This window comes from Humulus lupulus, chromosome 1, assembly GCF_963169125.1.
Source record: "Humulus lupulus chromosome 1, drHumLupu1.1, whole genome shotgun sequence".
Taxonomy (NCBI): Eukaryota; Viridiplantae; Streptophyta; class Magnoliopsida; order Rosales; family Cannabaceae; genus Humulus; species Humulus lupulus.
In genome coordinates this window covers 185,616,897-185,634,540 of record NC_084793.1, presented here as the reverse complement: position 1 = coordinate 185,634,540, position 17,644 = coordinate 185,616,897, and the positions used below count along the sequence as shown (strand labels likewise).

At 31.9% G+C, this 17,644-nt stretch overlaps 1 protein-coding gene across 1 annotated transcript; it reads left to right on the top strand.

Annotated features, from left to right (window-relative positions):
- The first annotated feature begins 6,225 nt into the window (after positions 1-6,225).
- Positions 6,226-9,038, top strand: LOC133801296 (NAC domain-containing protein 35). Its single transcript, XM_062239468.1, has 3 exons — positions 6,226-6,744; positions 6,960-7,228; positions 7,965-9,038. Exons 1-3 carry the CDS (start codon positions 6,477-6,479, stop codon positions 8,733-8,735), a joined length of 1,308 nt encoding a protein of 435 aa, XP_062095452.1. The 5' UTR covers positions 6,226-6,476; the 3' UTR covers positions 8,736-9,038.
- The last annotated feature ends 8,606 nt before the right edge of the window (positions 9,039-17,644 follow it).

The following is a 17,644-nucleotide window of genomic DNA, read 5'->3' as shown; positions in this document are numbered from 1 at the left end:
GATCATCTTTATAACATTCTTCCTTCACATATACGCTCGTAAAATTGGATTCCACTTTAATTCTACTTGTATTAAACCATCTACACTTGAATAGGACAACACTGTAACCCATCAAGTAGGACAATTCAATTACTTATTCCAAAACTCCATAGTAGTTCACTCCTTCCTCACTTGGCACCATTACACCGCAATTTTGTGTTTTAAGCTTCATATCACGACCACGAGTCACAAATTTCACACCATTCACTATCATCCCTGGATATGAGTACACGGTGTCGCTTGATTTGTTTGCGAGAGCATACAATTCATTATTCACTTCAGTAGGTGTTGACTCATGCAAACCGTTCACCTATCAACATTAACATTGAAAGTTAGTTTTGGATTGATTAAGTGGGGTTTCGGAAAAGAATTGACTAATATACATACTCTTTCTTTGAACCACTAAGGAAAATAAGTTTCTTGTTGAACTTCAAGATTCGAGCCCCCCCGTCTTCTTAATTCATCCATATGCTCACTACAAATGGACAACAATATTATGATTTTGGCATTTACTCGGTATATAAACCAAACATCATTATTGAAAAAAGACTAGAAAACACACCTAAGGTACTCCTTAATTTCGGCACAATTGTTCAAGATATACCACTCAGCCTTTTGCTTTAACTGCGGATTGAGGAGCATGCTTGATTTCTTACCAAATGGACGACCAACAGGCTTATAAATAGAATATTCCCGATTTGGTTGGGATTCAACGCGATCATCATTCCTCTCAGGTCGATTGAATCGAGTCTCAACCCCCCGAAGGTACATTGAGCAAAAGGTTAAGGCCTCGTTCACCACGTAAGCTTCTGCGATTGAACGTTCAATTTCTTACATACTGTTTATAAACTGCCATCGAACGTTCAATGGGATACATCCACCTAAAGTGCACGGGACCGCCAAGAATTGCCTCTTTCAGAAGATGCAAAACCAAATGCACCATAATGTCGAAAAATGCTGGAGGAAATATCATTTCCAACTTGCATAAAATGGTGATAATGTCTGTCTCCATCTTCTCAAGGTCTTTCACATTCAAAGTCCGTGCACAAAGTTTTTTGAAAAAACCGCACAACTCAATAATTGGCTTCCGAACTTCAGGAACCAAAAACGACCTAATTGCGGCGGGCAACAACTGCTGAAACAACACGTGGCAATCGTATGATTTCAGCCCAGTTATCTTGCCATCATTGACATTGACATTCTTCGAAAGGTTTGTAGCAAAACCGTCCGGGAATTCAACTGACTTCACAAATTCACAGAAAACTCGACGCTCCGGGACACTGAGGGTGTAACTGGCGTGCGGTTTCTTCCACTTGTTTCCCTCTTTGCGGAGGTGGAGTTTTTCCCTAATTTTCATGTCTGCTAGATCAAGTCTTGCCTTGTCAGTGTCTTTAGATTTTCCCTCTAAGTTCAACAAAGTTCCCAAGATACTGTCGCAAACATTCTTCTCAATGTGCATTACGTCCAAGTTATGCCTCAACAATAACTCCTTCCAATAATCAAGCTCGAAAAATATGCTCTTCTTCGACCAATTAAGTTCAATCGGAGCCCTTTTGCGTTTCACACCACCAAATTCTTTGTGTTTCCCAAGATGTCTAATCAGCAAATTCTCTAATTGCTTCAACACATCATCACTGGAGTAATCTTTCGGCGGTGGCCTGAGTTCCTTGTTACCGTCAAAAATCCAATTTATTGTTTTTCAATTTAAAAGTAACAAAAAATAATTTTTTCTCATTTTTTCAAAAAAAATATCAAATTTGTTGCTTTTAATCAATTATTTAAGATTAAGTAAAAAAAAATATTTAATCTTAAATTATTGCTTGGATTTTAAACAAAATTACTTAATCTTTGATTGAAAAAAAGAAGACAAAATGATAAATAGGAAGATTTTAATAATAATAATAATAATAAATTAAAAAATTTGAGGATATTAACAATAAAAAATTAAATTTAAAAAAAATGTATTTTTCATACTTAATCTTAAATTGAAAAAAAGTTTGATTTTTTTATTAAAAAAATGTAGATTTTATTTTTTGTTAAATTGAAAATTATTTTAAGAATAATAACAATGTGGACAAATCATGTAGTGTCACGTGTCCTTTGACTAGTCAACTTTAACATTTACTTATTTATTACTTTTATTTTAAAATTAATTTAATTATACATTAATTTTATTTTGTAATATTTTATTAAATTCTTCAATTTGTATTGGATTATTTACTTAATCAATAACAATTTTATTATATTTATATTTTACTTAATTATATTTTATTAAATCATTTATATTTTTAACTTTTTTCAATTACAAAACATCTAATATTAATGTTAAAATCAATTATTATGATTGTCAATTTTATTTTATTTAGATTATAGTTAAAAATTATTTTTTTCATGAATTTTTAATTATACTTAAATTTTTATTTAATTAATTATTAAAATTTTATTAATTTTACTAACTCTAATAAAATTTGGGCAGCATAACGACAATATTTCAAACTATCCCAAAAATTAAAAAACCTACAAATTAAATACATATATACCCAGAATATTCCCAGATCATACAAAACATATATATACATTAACAAATACATCAATTTACAAATATACAAATATTTAACCACAAAAAAACATATACCAAAACTAATTTTTTTATTAATACAAAAAAAATTATTAAATACATATTTACAAAAATATCACATTTAATATAAAACAATTTAAAAATATAAACATACATTATTAATCTGGTTTTTTTAAGTTCATACTTTAACTAAAATACATATATCGCAAAATACAATATAATAAATATTAACAAGCAAAATTAAGCAAATACATATAACACATTAAATAAAAAAAAATACATATTCAAATCTGGTTTTTAAATTTTACAAAAAAAATTAATAAATGCAAAAAACATATATTATAAAAGTAACTTAAATATAGTTGTTATTAAGAGAAACAAATACATATAAAGCATTAAAATAAAAATTAATGTTAACGGCTATATTTTTTGTAATTAATGTTAATTTTCCTAAGACTAACAAAATTTGGGCAGCATAACATCTATATTTTAAACTATCCCAAAATTTTATAAAACCTGCAACTACACACAAATATATACATAATATTACTAGATCAATATACAGAATATTCCCAGAGCATGCACAACATAAACGCATATTTACTTAAAATTTCTAAAATATTTTAAAATTTGCTTTTTAATTGCTAAAATTTAATCTTATTATAATACCAAATCTAATCTCATAATCTTAAGATTAATAGAATACTAATTAAATTAATTTCTAATTATGAGATTATATTAGATCATCTAATGTAATGATTTTTACTATACTATCATGCACAACATAAAATTTGATTTTTTCTTGTACCTCTTTTTCTAAAATTTAAAACAGAAAATAAAAATAAAAAAAACAAAAAACAAAAATTAAATCATATATAAATAGAAATAAATAAATAAAAAATACAAAACACAAAAAAAAAACATAAATATAAATATAACCATACACATTTTTCGGTTTAAATATATATATATTAGTTTAAATATATATAATATATATGTATTAGTTTAAATATATAATATATATCAGATTATATAATATATAATATAATATATATATCAAATTATATATAATATATAATATATATCAGTTTATATATAATATATAATATATAATATAATATATATATCAGTTTATATATATAATATATAACATATATAAATATATATATATATATCGGTATACCTGTGCAGCGTGGTGGTCCGGTCGGCAAGGTGTGGCGGAGTGCTCCCGTTGGCGGCGGTGTCCTAAAACTGAGAAAAAAAAATGAAATGAGAAGAAAATTTAAGGGCAAAACAAACAAAAAAACAAAACAACTTACCCTTGAGAGAGATGGAGTCGTTGAAGATGAGGACAATGTGGCATGTTGATACTACATGATAAGGATGTTGAATGATTTGATTGAACATGCGAATCTAAGACTTTACATGATAATATTATTTAATATATTTTACTTTGTATTTTTTTGCAGCAAATAAGTATGCCATATACATAGCCACAACTTAATAAGATGCGACAAAAATGGACTACATTTACGTTACCGATAATCCAAAGTCACCAACGGCTTTATTAGATTTTATTAGTCTTTACCGCTTTCTTCATAAATATAGTGTAATATTTGTTAATTTTGCATATGTCTAACAAATATTGCTTATCTTGTAAAATAATTTCAATTTTCAATTTCATTTTGTTAATTATATCAATTTTAATTTAATTAATTATTAAATCAATTTCAATTTAATTAATTATTAAATCAATTTTAATTTAATTATTTTTTTTAAATTGGAGAACCTTCAATGTCTCCCATTGGGAGACATGGGAGACATCTCATGTCTCCAGATGAGAGACGTTGAAGGGTTTCCCAAGAATTTTCAACGTTTCACATCTCCCATCTCCGTATGGGAGACGTTGAAAGTCCCTGTTTTTTGACACCCTTCAACATCTCTCATTGGGAGGTATGAGATATCTCTCACGTCTCCCTACGAGAGTTATTGAACGCTCACCTACGATGACTCCACATTTATAATTTTTCCTCTAGTGGGAGACATTGTAGACTTTTAATATCTCCTAAATGAAGTCATAAAACTATTATTTTGTAGTAGTGCAACTTTGAAGCATATTTTTCTAACAATAAGTAACCCTCACATATTTTCTTAATATTGAGTATTGCGATACTAAGATCTTAAAATTTCTTATTTGGCATCCTATTGCGACTTTCATTAAGATGATAAATGTATAACCATATATAGTGACATAAGTATATATATATATATATATCATGACAACTATATCTACCAAAAAAACAAATACTACTTTGTATCATGACTTGTTTTACTAATTCAACTATTGCTGTAGTTTCTCTTGGAAGAAATAGGAAACTATCAAACCAAGAAGATATCCATAGCAATAGATGCTAAAACGAAGCCAACAAGATGGCTCCTAATTATGCTGATCTCACACTTCTCTCTCTCTCTCTCTCTCTCTCTCTCTATATATATATATATATGCATCCTCTAATTAAATTATTATAGCATGTGGTATAAATTACTTTCTCTTAAAATAATATTATTACTCATAATTCCACTTATTTTGTAAGGGTTTATATTTTTTTTTGGACTTGTAGTTTAATAAATTCATTTTTGAATTTTGTGTTTTCTAAAATGATTCAAATAAATCCATAAATCCAATTTTAATAAAGAAAAAATTAAATATAACAACACAATTGTTAGGGAGAACAATTTTATTTTTGTTTTGAATTGTTAGTTTGGTAAATTATTTAGTTCAGAAAATTTTAACAAAAATCGAATTTAGGGTTCTATTATTTGAACAATTTTACAAAAATATAGGATCCAAAAAGTTATTTGTCAAAACACAGAGTTCAAATAAGTAAATAGACAAAATACATGGTCAAAAAAATATAAGCTATTTAAAAAAAAAATATACATAATTCTAGTATTTATGACATCAATTGTTTTAGCAACTATGCACTCTAGACAGTAGATTGGTGACCATTAGGAAAAAAAATTAAAGAATAAAAATAGAAGGAGAAATTAATTACAGCACTCATCATCCAAATAATAATGTTCCATGACATAAGCATTATATGGAATTTTAGGCCACCAAAGAATCACATTTGGGATTTCATAAACCGTGTCTCTCATGACTAACAGACTAGTTGTACATTTCTTCAAGTCAAGCATATATGTAATGTATCATACGTATGGACAAATATGATTAAAATAAAATATAAGTATTTTCTTAGAAAAAAGAAATCCAAAAAGAAAAAGAGAGAAAAGGTTAAAACTTAAAAGAAAGGTCCAAGAGCACCGCTAAAGCACTGTGGCCACCCTGTCCTCTTCTTGAAACGTCATTTTCTCATCTTAAAAACACCTTAGCGCATACCTCTTCCCATGTAGGGCCTGAAAGCTATGTAGATCTTTCCATTAACTATGCCCCCACCCCACCTCCATTTTCCTCCTCTCTCTCTCTCTCTTGAGAAAATTAAAAATACATGCACACAAACTTTTATTTTTCTAAATTTATTTTTCTGGCATCTTTTTTCTTACTAGCTAGTCCAAAGTACATTAATTTTATTAACCCGCCCATCTCTTTTATCTTGCCTACCCACTTGTTTCTCTCCACATCTTATAAACCGTACAATTCTACTTATGTTACTCACAATATTTTTCATTAATTTTTATTTTTCTCAAGTGGTATAAATTAAGAGGGTTATATGCCAAACTCAACCAATTGACCATCAAAATATATACATATATACATACATACATATATATATATATATAAGTTCACAATCTTCTTCTTCCTCTCTAACTTGCTATTTTTTCTATCAACGACCGGTTTATGGCAATTGCAGCCACCTCAAGTAGTACTACTACAGCTAGTAATAATATGAGTCAAGAGAATGAGTCTTCCAACAACGTCGTCAACAAGGCCAACGATGATGATGATGACCATGAACACGACGTCGTTATGCCAGGCTTTCGCTTCCACCCTACCGAAGAAGAACTTGTTGAGTTTTACCTTCGCCGTAAGGTTGAGGGCAAGAGATTCAATGTTGAGCTCATTACTTTCTTAGATCTTTATCGCTATGACCCTTGGGAGCTTCCAGGTATATTATTATTATCTTTTTTCATAATAAAATCCAAAAAAATAAAAAACTAGGTTATCTCAACTAATTTATAGCTACCCTTTCTTATCCAAATTTTATAAATATAAGAAACAATTAACCATATATATATACATGTGAACTATGATCATCTAACTGTAATAATACTAGAGGCAACATTTTTCATGTATATGACATATTCATCGATCTTTTTTTAGCTTTGGCTGCAATTGGTGAGAAGGAATGGTTCTTCTATGTGCCAAGGGACCGAAAATATCGAAACGGCGACCGGCCTAACCGGGTCACCACCTCCGGCTATTGGAAGGCAACTGGAGCTGATCGAATGATCCGAACCGAGAGTTCTCGGTCGATTGGGTTGAAGAAAACCCTAGTTTTCTACTCCGGGAAGGCTCCTAAAGGCATCCGAACCAGTTGGATTATGAATGAGTATCGCTTGCCGCAACATGAAACTGAAAGATATCAGAAGGTAAGTAATTAACTGTGTGTATTTAACAATTCTCTACTAATTAATTATTGAAGACTTTCTGAAAATATAATTTAGTTAATTTTTTTTTAAAAAAGTAAGTACGTATACATGTATTACTAAATTATTTTCTTAATTAGTTGTTCTTACAAATTTCACTAGTCCTAAATTCACAAATTCCCAATACGGGGATCTAGATAGAAGTGTTAATTTCAACTTTTTCTCACGGTTAGTTATAAAGTAGTTAAAAGAGTCTCTCAAGATTTATTAAACATTCTATAAGATACGTATTTATATCTATATGTATAGATATATATACACACAACAAATATCATCTATTAGCACATTAAGAAGAAAAGCAAAAGAAACTAGAACGAATTGCTAGTTGAGGGTACATCACGAGATTATACAAAAATTAGCTAAAAGGAATCGAATACTTAAGGAAGCCAGACCCAACATGACCACTGTATAAACTTGTTTTTATCCAAGTTAACCATTTGTATAATGTTAATTATTTTGCTTTAAATTCATTGCAATTCATGTATGAATACATAGATTCAAGACTACCCAGTATTTCCTTAACGAATTCTATCAGTTAATTTCTTCGGCATGCAGCAAGATATATATATATAGCTAGTGAAATTTACAGATTATAATCTCCCTTATATATAAATATATGATCTTTCTAAACTAGTTTCTAATTAAATACTTAACAACCTGCTTCCATTACTAACGGCAGGCAGAGATATCCCTTTGCCGTGTGTACAAGAGACCCGGTGTGGAAGATCACCCTTCTCTTCCTCGCTCTCTTCCATCTAGAGCGTCGCCTTCGACAAGAGCAGCCCACTTAGTGGACAGAAAGCAGCAGCCCCCCAACGCCATGGAAAAAATCCAAGCTTTCATGGGACAGCCATTATCAACACCAGCACTGCCTCAACAATTTGAGCAAGAAAATATGAACGAAACCGACGGAAGCAGCAGTTCGGATGTTGCTGGAGGAAATGTTCTTGGAGTCTCTAAACGCAAAGCCAATTACCGTTCATTAATGACTCCACTAATGAGCGCTACCCTCGAACAGACAGCGGCCGCAGCTTCATCAATGGACGAAGCGCAGGCAATGCTATCATCGCATCTACTGCAGCCGAAGCAAATCAGTACTTGCCCAGTTGTCCCAATTACTTGCGCCACACTCTTCCCGGGTTCTTCTTCCTCAGCTGTGGCCGCCAATTCCATCGACGACCTTCACAGATTAGTAAACTACCAGCAGCAGCAGCTACAACAACAGCAATACTATCATCAACAAGAGCAGAATCCTCACCAGCAGCCTGCCACCAACCAATTCGGCCATCCATTGCAGCTGCCGCCACAGGCTGCGCAGGCACAACTACTGCCATCGGCTGCCCTTAATGCGCTGCCTAATTTCCTTCCAGCTGCCTTCTCTGACCGACTGTGGGAGTGGAACCCTTTCCCGGAGACTAACCGAGACTACTCCAACAACCCCTTCAAGTAATTATGAATCATGATCAATAATATTTATAACTGCACATACATTAATATACTTAGAGGAACAAAGTAGTACTTATGTTACTTCTGATCATTAATCATGATTTCATGATCTAAGTCCCTTTATAGTACTCTACCAGTTAGTTCTAATGCAGCGTAGGATCTTGGATATATATAATATATATGTGACGCATATATATGTATTGATAAATGTTATTTTGGTCTTATTATTTATTACTAGGTTTTTGTATTGAGTTATTGGGATATTATTAGTAATATGTGACGCAGTAAAGTTTTTGCTTTTTTGTTACTCCTAATTATATCTGATATATATTAATAGCTTTATAAGTAAATTATAATTTTGATTCTTAATCATAGCCATTCATCATATATATGGATGAATAATCTTTAATTTCAGTAGATATATATAGACGATTAATTTATTAGTACTCCCTCTAACTTAATTAATCATTAGTAGTTTAATTATTATTAATTAGGCAGAAAAAATTCATGAAATTGGTTAGGGTTTTGAGTTTATATAGTAGACACAATATTGGGGTTAAGGACGTCTCCCTCTCCCCTTAAAACACTAGCAGTTTGGTAGAATATAGGCTTCTATAAGTATCGCTATATTACATATTCTCAGAATATTATAGATATACTTAATTATCCATATATATATAAATATAATAGAACCAGTGGAAATATTTTCGAAAGAGAATATTGTAGAAAATAGGGGATCGAAGCTAGTTCTATAGAAGCTATACCTTTCGCTTCCAGCAGAGCAAAGGGATGAGCGAGGCAGGAGAAACTAATACAGCTCTCAAAAAAGATTTGTACGTACATATATATTTTCTTTATGGTGTGATATTTAGTTGAATAAGATGATGATGATGATGATGATGATTAAAAAATGATAGAAACATAAATAGTAACCACTCCTACCTGTATTTCATATATCAGTTATCGATTTTCTTGTGAACCATGTTATGATGTTAATTACTAACGGTGTTAGTTAAGATATTCGATAGAAAATATCCAACTGAAAAACTGTAGTAGTAGTCCTTAGCTTTTAGGGTTTCAGTTATAAGGCAGCATATATATAAATATAATTAAATTGATTATCTTTTTTAATAACAGAAAAGGAGTTTGAGTACAACTCGGTAATTTTTTCTAAGGTAATCGTACACAAAATTAATGTAATAATTATAGAGCTTTTAATATTGTAACTATCGTGCATACAAAAAAAAAAAAAAAGTTTTGTTAGGCACACTATCCAGTTGATGTCACAAATTATATACTATAATTTTACAACCACGCCATGCTACTATAATTAAAATAAATATGAAATAAAACATATAAAAGTGAGCATAAAATAAAATGTGAATCCTATGAGATATTGATAGTCATAATACCCAAATTTATTAAGTTTATATACTTTAATACTAAATTTTCTTTTTTTTGGTAGAGAACCTAATATCTTGAAATAATACTTATGTGATACCTTATATCTTGAAATGGTATATATTTGGTACCTTAAATTAAAATTTAATTAATAATTTTTTACCAATTTAATTAAACTGCTCTCAATTATACAAGTTACAAATCCTAATTTAATTACTTAATACATATAACTGATGACAGTTTGATCATATTGATAAAATTTTATTTATCAGATAATTTAGGATACTAAATATATATGATTTTAAAATACAATATAAGATATAAACATTATAAAAAAATTAGTAAAACCACAATTTGCAAAAACAACATATAAAAATTAGATTCTCTCTTTTTTCTTTTTTTTTTTACGGAAAGATCATACAGTCTATTAAGAAAATGGTGTGGATGTTGGTACCCACAATTAACAATTGATACAGACTCACACGTGGCAGTGTTTAATTGATCTATGACATGTTAATTATTTAAATATTATAAAATTATTTACAACTCCTAAAAAAACTTTAAAATAATTATTAAAACTTAAATCAAATATTAATTAAAGTAAAAACCTAAATTTTAAAGAAAAAAATATGAAGAACACAAAGAAGAACACCACAATGGAATTCATAATCTAAGATCAAAATTCACCAAAAATTATAAATTCAAAATCCCAAATTAAAATTGAAACTCGAAAACATTTAAAAGAAATCACAAATCTATCATCCAAATGAGAAAGAACATAGAACAAAAACCCAAAAAAATATCAAGAACAAAGGCATTCACAAGCGATTCCGATTTGTTTAAAAGTAAAATATTCAGATATGTCTCTATTTAACACATTCCCTGCCGCCGTCCAACTTGTGTATCTCCATGCATCCCCAAACCCCGTTCCCCTACAATTCACAAGCCTAGTAAATGCCACCTCGTGATCTCCTGCCGCCCACAAGCCCAGGTTGGCCGTCATCCACGAATTCACCCAGCACAACTCATCATAAGTTCCCTATCCCTATGTGCCTTTCTAGCACAGCACAAGACGAGCCCAAGCACAACCTAAATCCGCTTGGGAGCCCTAGCATAAGTTCCCTGTGTACCATGTTGTTGCCAGAATTAATGTATTATTAGCGTAAGAAAAAATTTGAGTATTAAGGTACAATAATTTAAAATATTTAAATATTATGGCAGATAATATCCCTATATTATTATTATTGTAAGCATAAAATGTTTGTTGAAAATTAGTTGGTATAAGTATATTCCTATTGAAATGAAGATCGACGAGTTCGAAGTATACATGCATGGTTCCTTCTCTCAGTCTGATCATAAGATCTGAGACAGTGAAGGACGATGTATAGTGGCATTCTTTCGTTGGCCATGGGTTCAGAATTCAGATCTGGAATAGTGGTAGTAATAATACCTGAAGTATATATTATTATTATTATTATTATAAATATAACTGTAAAGTGTAAAAGCCAGTAGTCAGAACAAACCCGCGTGTGCGTGCACACCGCGCACCATCACTTTATTTGCTGCCAGGCCTGCATCATTTCTGACCCGTCGTCTCTCTCTCTATATATATAGCCTCCGTGGGAAGTTTCTTTTTTCTTTTTTAATTTTATAGAGTGAGGTCCATACATGTAGGATATGGATATGCTGTAACTCAGCATTTAATTATTTAGTAGAGTAAGCATTTATATACTTGGACTAGAATATTGGAATATATATATATATTATGTATATTAATACTCTCAAATTATAGTTAGAGTCTTAGAGATCATGGGGTGAAAATTGGTGCATACATAATTAAGATACTTCTACTCCTGTAGTTTGATTACAAAGGCTGCATCTGCATGCATTAGCTTTTGTGTTCATCAATATATACGTCTATATATATATATGTAGGATTATTTATGGCCATAGTGGTAATGAATTATAGTTTCCTCTAAATACCTGAAATTATATTGCGTCAAAAGCCTATCTAGCTGTTCATCATAACGTAAAATTTCATTAAAATTTGTATATATATTATTAAATAATTGTAATTTGGTATTACCATAATATATCTGTTCTACGTAATAATTGTGTAGAAAATGGAAATTTTTTGTTTTAACATTTTTTATTTTTTTAATGTTAACTTTAATGGAATATTTTTATATTTAATCATAGTTTGTAAACACTTAAACTTAAATAAAATAAATAAATAAATAAAAAATTAAAATATGATATTTTTGAGATATTTTACAATAATAATTATTTAAAAATAATAAATAATTAAACTAATTAAAATAAGATATTTTTAAGATATTTTACAATGATAATTATTTAAAAATAATAAAATGATGCATTTTATGACTTAAATAAGATTTAATTAAACTCAAACTCACTTATTAGAATAATATCATATTAAACATAAAATATAATTTATTGTCAATTAGCAACAAATTATTTTTAAAAAAAAACTAGCAAGAAACTTAAATTTAAAATTCACCTATAATATTTAATATTACATTAAATATATAATATATAATTTCTTTTTATCACACTTAAATTCAAAAATTAGAATAATATATATATATATATATATATATATGAAAATCAGCGAAAGTGTGTTTCCATATCCTAATTTACAATAGTCTAATAAATTTTGTACTGTGATCCTATGACTCAATAGTTATGGTCCGCTAGGGTGATCGATGATATATAAATATATACATGATTACATTATATATAATAATTAAATTGAACTTTTCTAAGTTTGACATTCCCACGTGCTGCCGGCTATGGTATAAATATATATGTTATCTATTATATAAATGGCTATCAAACAGTATTTTGTATTTAACAGAATTTGGTATGGTTTAACAGGATTTGGTAAATAATATTTCGCACCCTTTCAGAAATACACAACCTTTCAGGTACACAACCTTTCGCATTCAGTAACACATTACAAATAGATAAACATTATCTCATCAAATCTCTTCTCTCATCATTATAAACTCTCAAATAATAAAAAATACCTCCTGAAACATACTCTCATATCAATTACACTTACAAAAAGTGTTGAATTAATACACTGTAATTTCAACTCTTGAATGATTTCATCCTCCTGAAACAAAAAAATCTGAGGTTTATTTCACTTGCAGAAATTGGTGAAGTAATACAGTTTGATTTCATCCATGAAACTTTTACAGAAACATTAAAAAGGTTAGTGAGATTTCTTTTCATAACGTGCATATACATAACGTGCATATACATATATACATACCGTGCATTGCACGTATTTTATACAGAAACATTAAAAGGTTAGTGAGATTTCTTTTCATATAGTTATAGCATAGTAAAATTAGATGAGTACATATGCAAGTTTCAAATTAGTAATCCTGCAAGAATTGAAAAAAAAAACTACATTAGTTTAAACAAACAGAGAGAAAGAAGGTTTTTCTTTCTCTCTCTCTCTCCTTCGGTGTCGCACCGGAGCTATGGCGAAAGGAGTGAAGGCAGCCGGGAAAACCAAATCGAAGCCGAAATCTAAGAAATTTGGTCCATCATCTTCTAATAGGATCATCAAAATGAGATCAATGGATGAGGTATTAGGTGTGAAAGAGCTGGAACTTGATGAAGAGAAAGAGGCGGATGATCAATGGGTGGAGAAGCTTTACTCTCCAGAAGAGACGGAGGAGATTTTCAGGAAACGAAGTGAGATTCGACAAGACTTCTCTGACTGGTTAACGATAGCGAATCGCACGACACAAGATGTAAATTCGGGTAAGAAAACTTCTCCACCGATTTTGCGATCTAACATTGTTAAGAATTTAGAATCATGTTTTGTTGGATCGTCAAAGGAGAAGGGTGACTGTCCAGGGGCTATTGCCTGCGAGAGTGGTATGGGTCAGATGGAAGAGAAAGACGATTGTCTGAATGCTCCTGGCAGTGATGGTGATTTGAAGCGAGGTACTGGCTCTAAAGTGAAAATAACCTTTGATGATATTGCAGAGGAGGTTAACTATTGGCAGCCATTGATAGTTTGTTTTGTAATGGGAGTTAATCCACCTCTTCATATTCTTGACGGTTTTGCAAGAAGAATGTGGAAAGAGGCTGTTGTTAAGGTGGGATTGATTGCTCAGGGGATCTTTATCATTAGATTTCAGAACATGGAGCAAAGAGATAAGGTCTTACAGGGAAGCTACATATTCTTCGATCGGAAACCTGTGGTTATGAAACCATGGAACCCGATAGATGATTTTTCTAAAGATGAGATTACTAGTGTACCGACTTGGATACAATTAAAAGGATTGGACATCAAATATTGCGGGGGAAAATCCTTATTCAAGATTGTTGGGCAGATTGGCACACCTCTACAAGTTGACAATATTACCAAACACAGGGATCGGCTGATGTACCCCCGTGTGTTAATAGAGGTTAACTTTGCTCAAGAATTTCATGTTTCAATATCATTTACGGATGAGTTTGATCGTGACATTGTTTTGGAAGTGAAGTATGAATGGTTGCCCCTAGTTTGCTATAGCTGTTCAAGTTTGGGACATGAAACTAAGCTGTGTAGGAACAAGCCTATAGGGAAGGAAACAGAGAAGCAACAATGGGTTCCTAAAGGAAAAGTGACTAAGATGGAGACAATGGTTTCGAAAGTGGATAAGGAGGGTTTTCAAAGAGTTGAGAAGGGGAAAAGAGTAGATAAGGAAGATATACCAGTTGTGACTAAGGTGGCTAATAGATTTGGTCTACTGGGAAGTCAGGAGCAGGAGGGTATAATTTGTCATATGGACGGGGGGGGGGGGGGGAGATCCCTCTACTTCCAATGGATAAGATCCTCTGTTGGAATGTTAGGGGGATTAATAGCCAACAAAAGCATCAAGAAATCAAGCAATTGATTTTTTCTAAAAAAGTTGGGCTAGTTAGTCTCCTTGAAACTAAGGTAAAGAATAAAAGCATGGGTTCTCTATACTCTAGTCTATTTCTGAATTGGTGTTTTACAAATAATAATCCTTGGCTTGACAAAGGGAGGATTGTAGTAGCATGGCTGCCAAATTTGTTTACTGTTGATATTAGACTTTGTACAGCTCAATTAGTTCATTGTGTTGTTCATTTGAGGCAGAAACAAGACAGGTTTTATGTTACATTTGTGTATGGTTTTAATGAAGATAAGAAGAGAGCTCAACTATGGGTAGATTTAGAGGAAATTTCAACACAAATACAGGGGCCTTGGATAATTATGGGCGACTTTAATGATATCCTGTATTCTAATGAAAGAATGGGAAGAAGATGTACTAAAAGTCCTACTCAAGAATTTCGAGATTGTGTGGAAAGATGTCAATTGGAGGATTTAAAATATTCTGGGAATTTTTATACCTGGAGTAATAAACAAAAGCCAGAGGATAGAGTTTTCTCTAAACTTGACCGAGCCTTGGTTAATCCTAAATGGGCAGACTTGTTTCAACATTCAGAAGCAATTTTCTTATCTGAGGGCTGTTTTGATCATAGTCCCATCTTGGTTTCTTTATACCAAGATGTGATTAGTGGCAAAAAGCCTTTTAGATATTTTCGAATGTGGAAAGATGCAGATGATTTTGGCGAAAGAGTTGCTAAAAGTTGGCAGGAAGGAGCTGCTGGTTCTGCTATGTACAAACTGACAATGAAACTCAAGCGGTTGAAGCATATCTGTTGACCCAAGATTTGGCCAACTGACACGGAGTCAAAATGTGATTGATGTGAATGATTGTATAAAGAAGAACGTAATGACAAAAGTAAACAAAACACGATAATTTATAGTGGTTCGGCCCCAGGATCTGGTAATGACCTACGCCCACTTAGATTGATATTGATATAAGAATCAGAAGAGTGATCAAAGAACTAGGGTTAAATGAGTTTCACTAACCTCTGAGGAACAATACAAATTTACTAAGAGAATTATTATAGTTTCGAATGATTCAAAAGCCAAAAGTCCCCTCCCTTAAGCTATCTCTTGCTATTTATAGGCTCAAGGAGGGTTACAAAAGATTGTTACAGATATTCTTTCCTGAATAATCGGATACCCAGAAGATTGTATGAGATAAATTCGGGATTCATAAAGATCTTCCCATAAATGTTGCCTTGTACACGGAACCGTCGACCAGACTGGTCGCGGGTAAGACAGGCTTACCCTGCTTCCACTGTGTCTTCTGGTCGATACTCTAGCAGACGCTTCCAGGTGTCAGCCACGTGTCCAGAGATTACTTGCCACGTCACCAATGCTAATTTATTGGATAACAATATCCTTAAGCGGATTAACAAAGAAGGTTTCAATGATTTACACAAAGCAGAAATGGTTGCTAAGGAGGAATTGATGGAATTGCAGGCAAAAGTGAATAAAGATCCCCATGATACCTGACTGCAGGTTGAGGAACAGAATGCTAGGGAGAAATATGCCAAATTATCCAAGGCGTATTCTCTATTTCTAGCTCAGAAAGCTAAACTTTCTTGGGCTACCAATGGAGATGAAAATACAGCAATCTTTCATGCTTCTCTGCGGGCAAGGAGGCTTCAGAACAGAATCTATATGATAGAAGATGAGCAGGGGAACTGGTGTGATACTCCTACTGCTGTCCAGGAAGCATTTGTACATTATTATCAGCATCTTCTTGGCTCTGTGATGTTAAACAGATATCGGGTGAAGCAGAACATTATTAATCTCGGGCCAAAAATCTCTGAGATACATTCCAACATTCTTGAAGCCGAGTACACAGCACAGGAGGTCAAAGAAGCCATGTTCTCTATTCTTGGATTGAAATCCCCAGGTCCGGATGGTTTTGGTAGCAGTTTTTACCAAGACAACTGGGATTTGGTTGGGTCTGATGTGGTAACTGCGGTTCTCTATTTCTTGACTTCAGCGATGCTTGCGATGCTTGCAGTGTAAAAGCTTAAATCTTGATGCTATAACATTTTTACTTATTATAACATTTGTCCGAATGACCGAACTTAGCATAGTACTTTGGCATGATTTAACAAAACCTAAATTTTGAAAAATACTCTAAGTACTGTAGCATGCTTTCACTCATTTTGTTCATGTGTTTACATACCTTGAGAGTATGCTTTGCTATCGATGTGCCTTATATGCCCCCCAAGTGATCGAGGGGCTTTTAGGTTCTTGGTCACTTGCCTTGACCACGGCCTGTTCGAACATTCCTGTTCGAGTAACAAATGAGACTTGTAATACAGCAAAACAACACACGTAATGAACAAATACTTGCAAATGTAAATTTACAAAGGTTGGCAAGAATGATTGGCTGCGCACAGTCCCTTATATTCTTGTATTAAAAATGGACTAAACATGTCTTTACGAGTGATTCTATAATAGAACCTTACATATACGAGCAGTTAGCCATACAGCGTGGCTAACCCTCTTTGCAAAACTTGTAGAAAAATTGAAATTTTTTATACAAGCCAGTCCTTTAAAAAGGACTGTTTATTGATAATACTTGCGCA

Excerpts from the sequence above, each read along its gene's own strand:
- LOC133801296 (XM_062239468.1), top strand. The coding sequence starts at position 6,477 with ATGGCAATTGCAGCCACCTCAAGTAGTACTACTACAGCTAGTAATAAT. Across the intron at positions 6,745-6,959 it reads TGACCCTTGGGAGCTTCCAG|CTTTGGCTGCAATTGGTGAG; the intron begins GTATATTATTAT and ends ATCTTTTTTTAG. Across the intron at positions 7,229-7,964 it reads AAACTGAAAGATATCAGAAG|GCAGAGATATCCCTTTGCCG; the intron begins GTAAGTAATTAA and ends TACTAACGGCAG.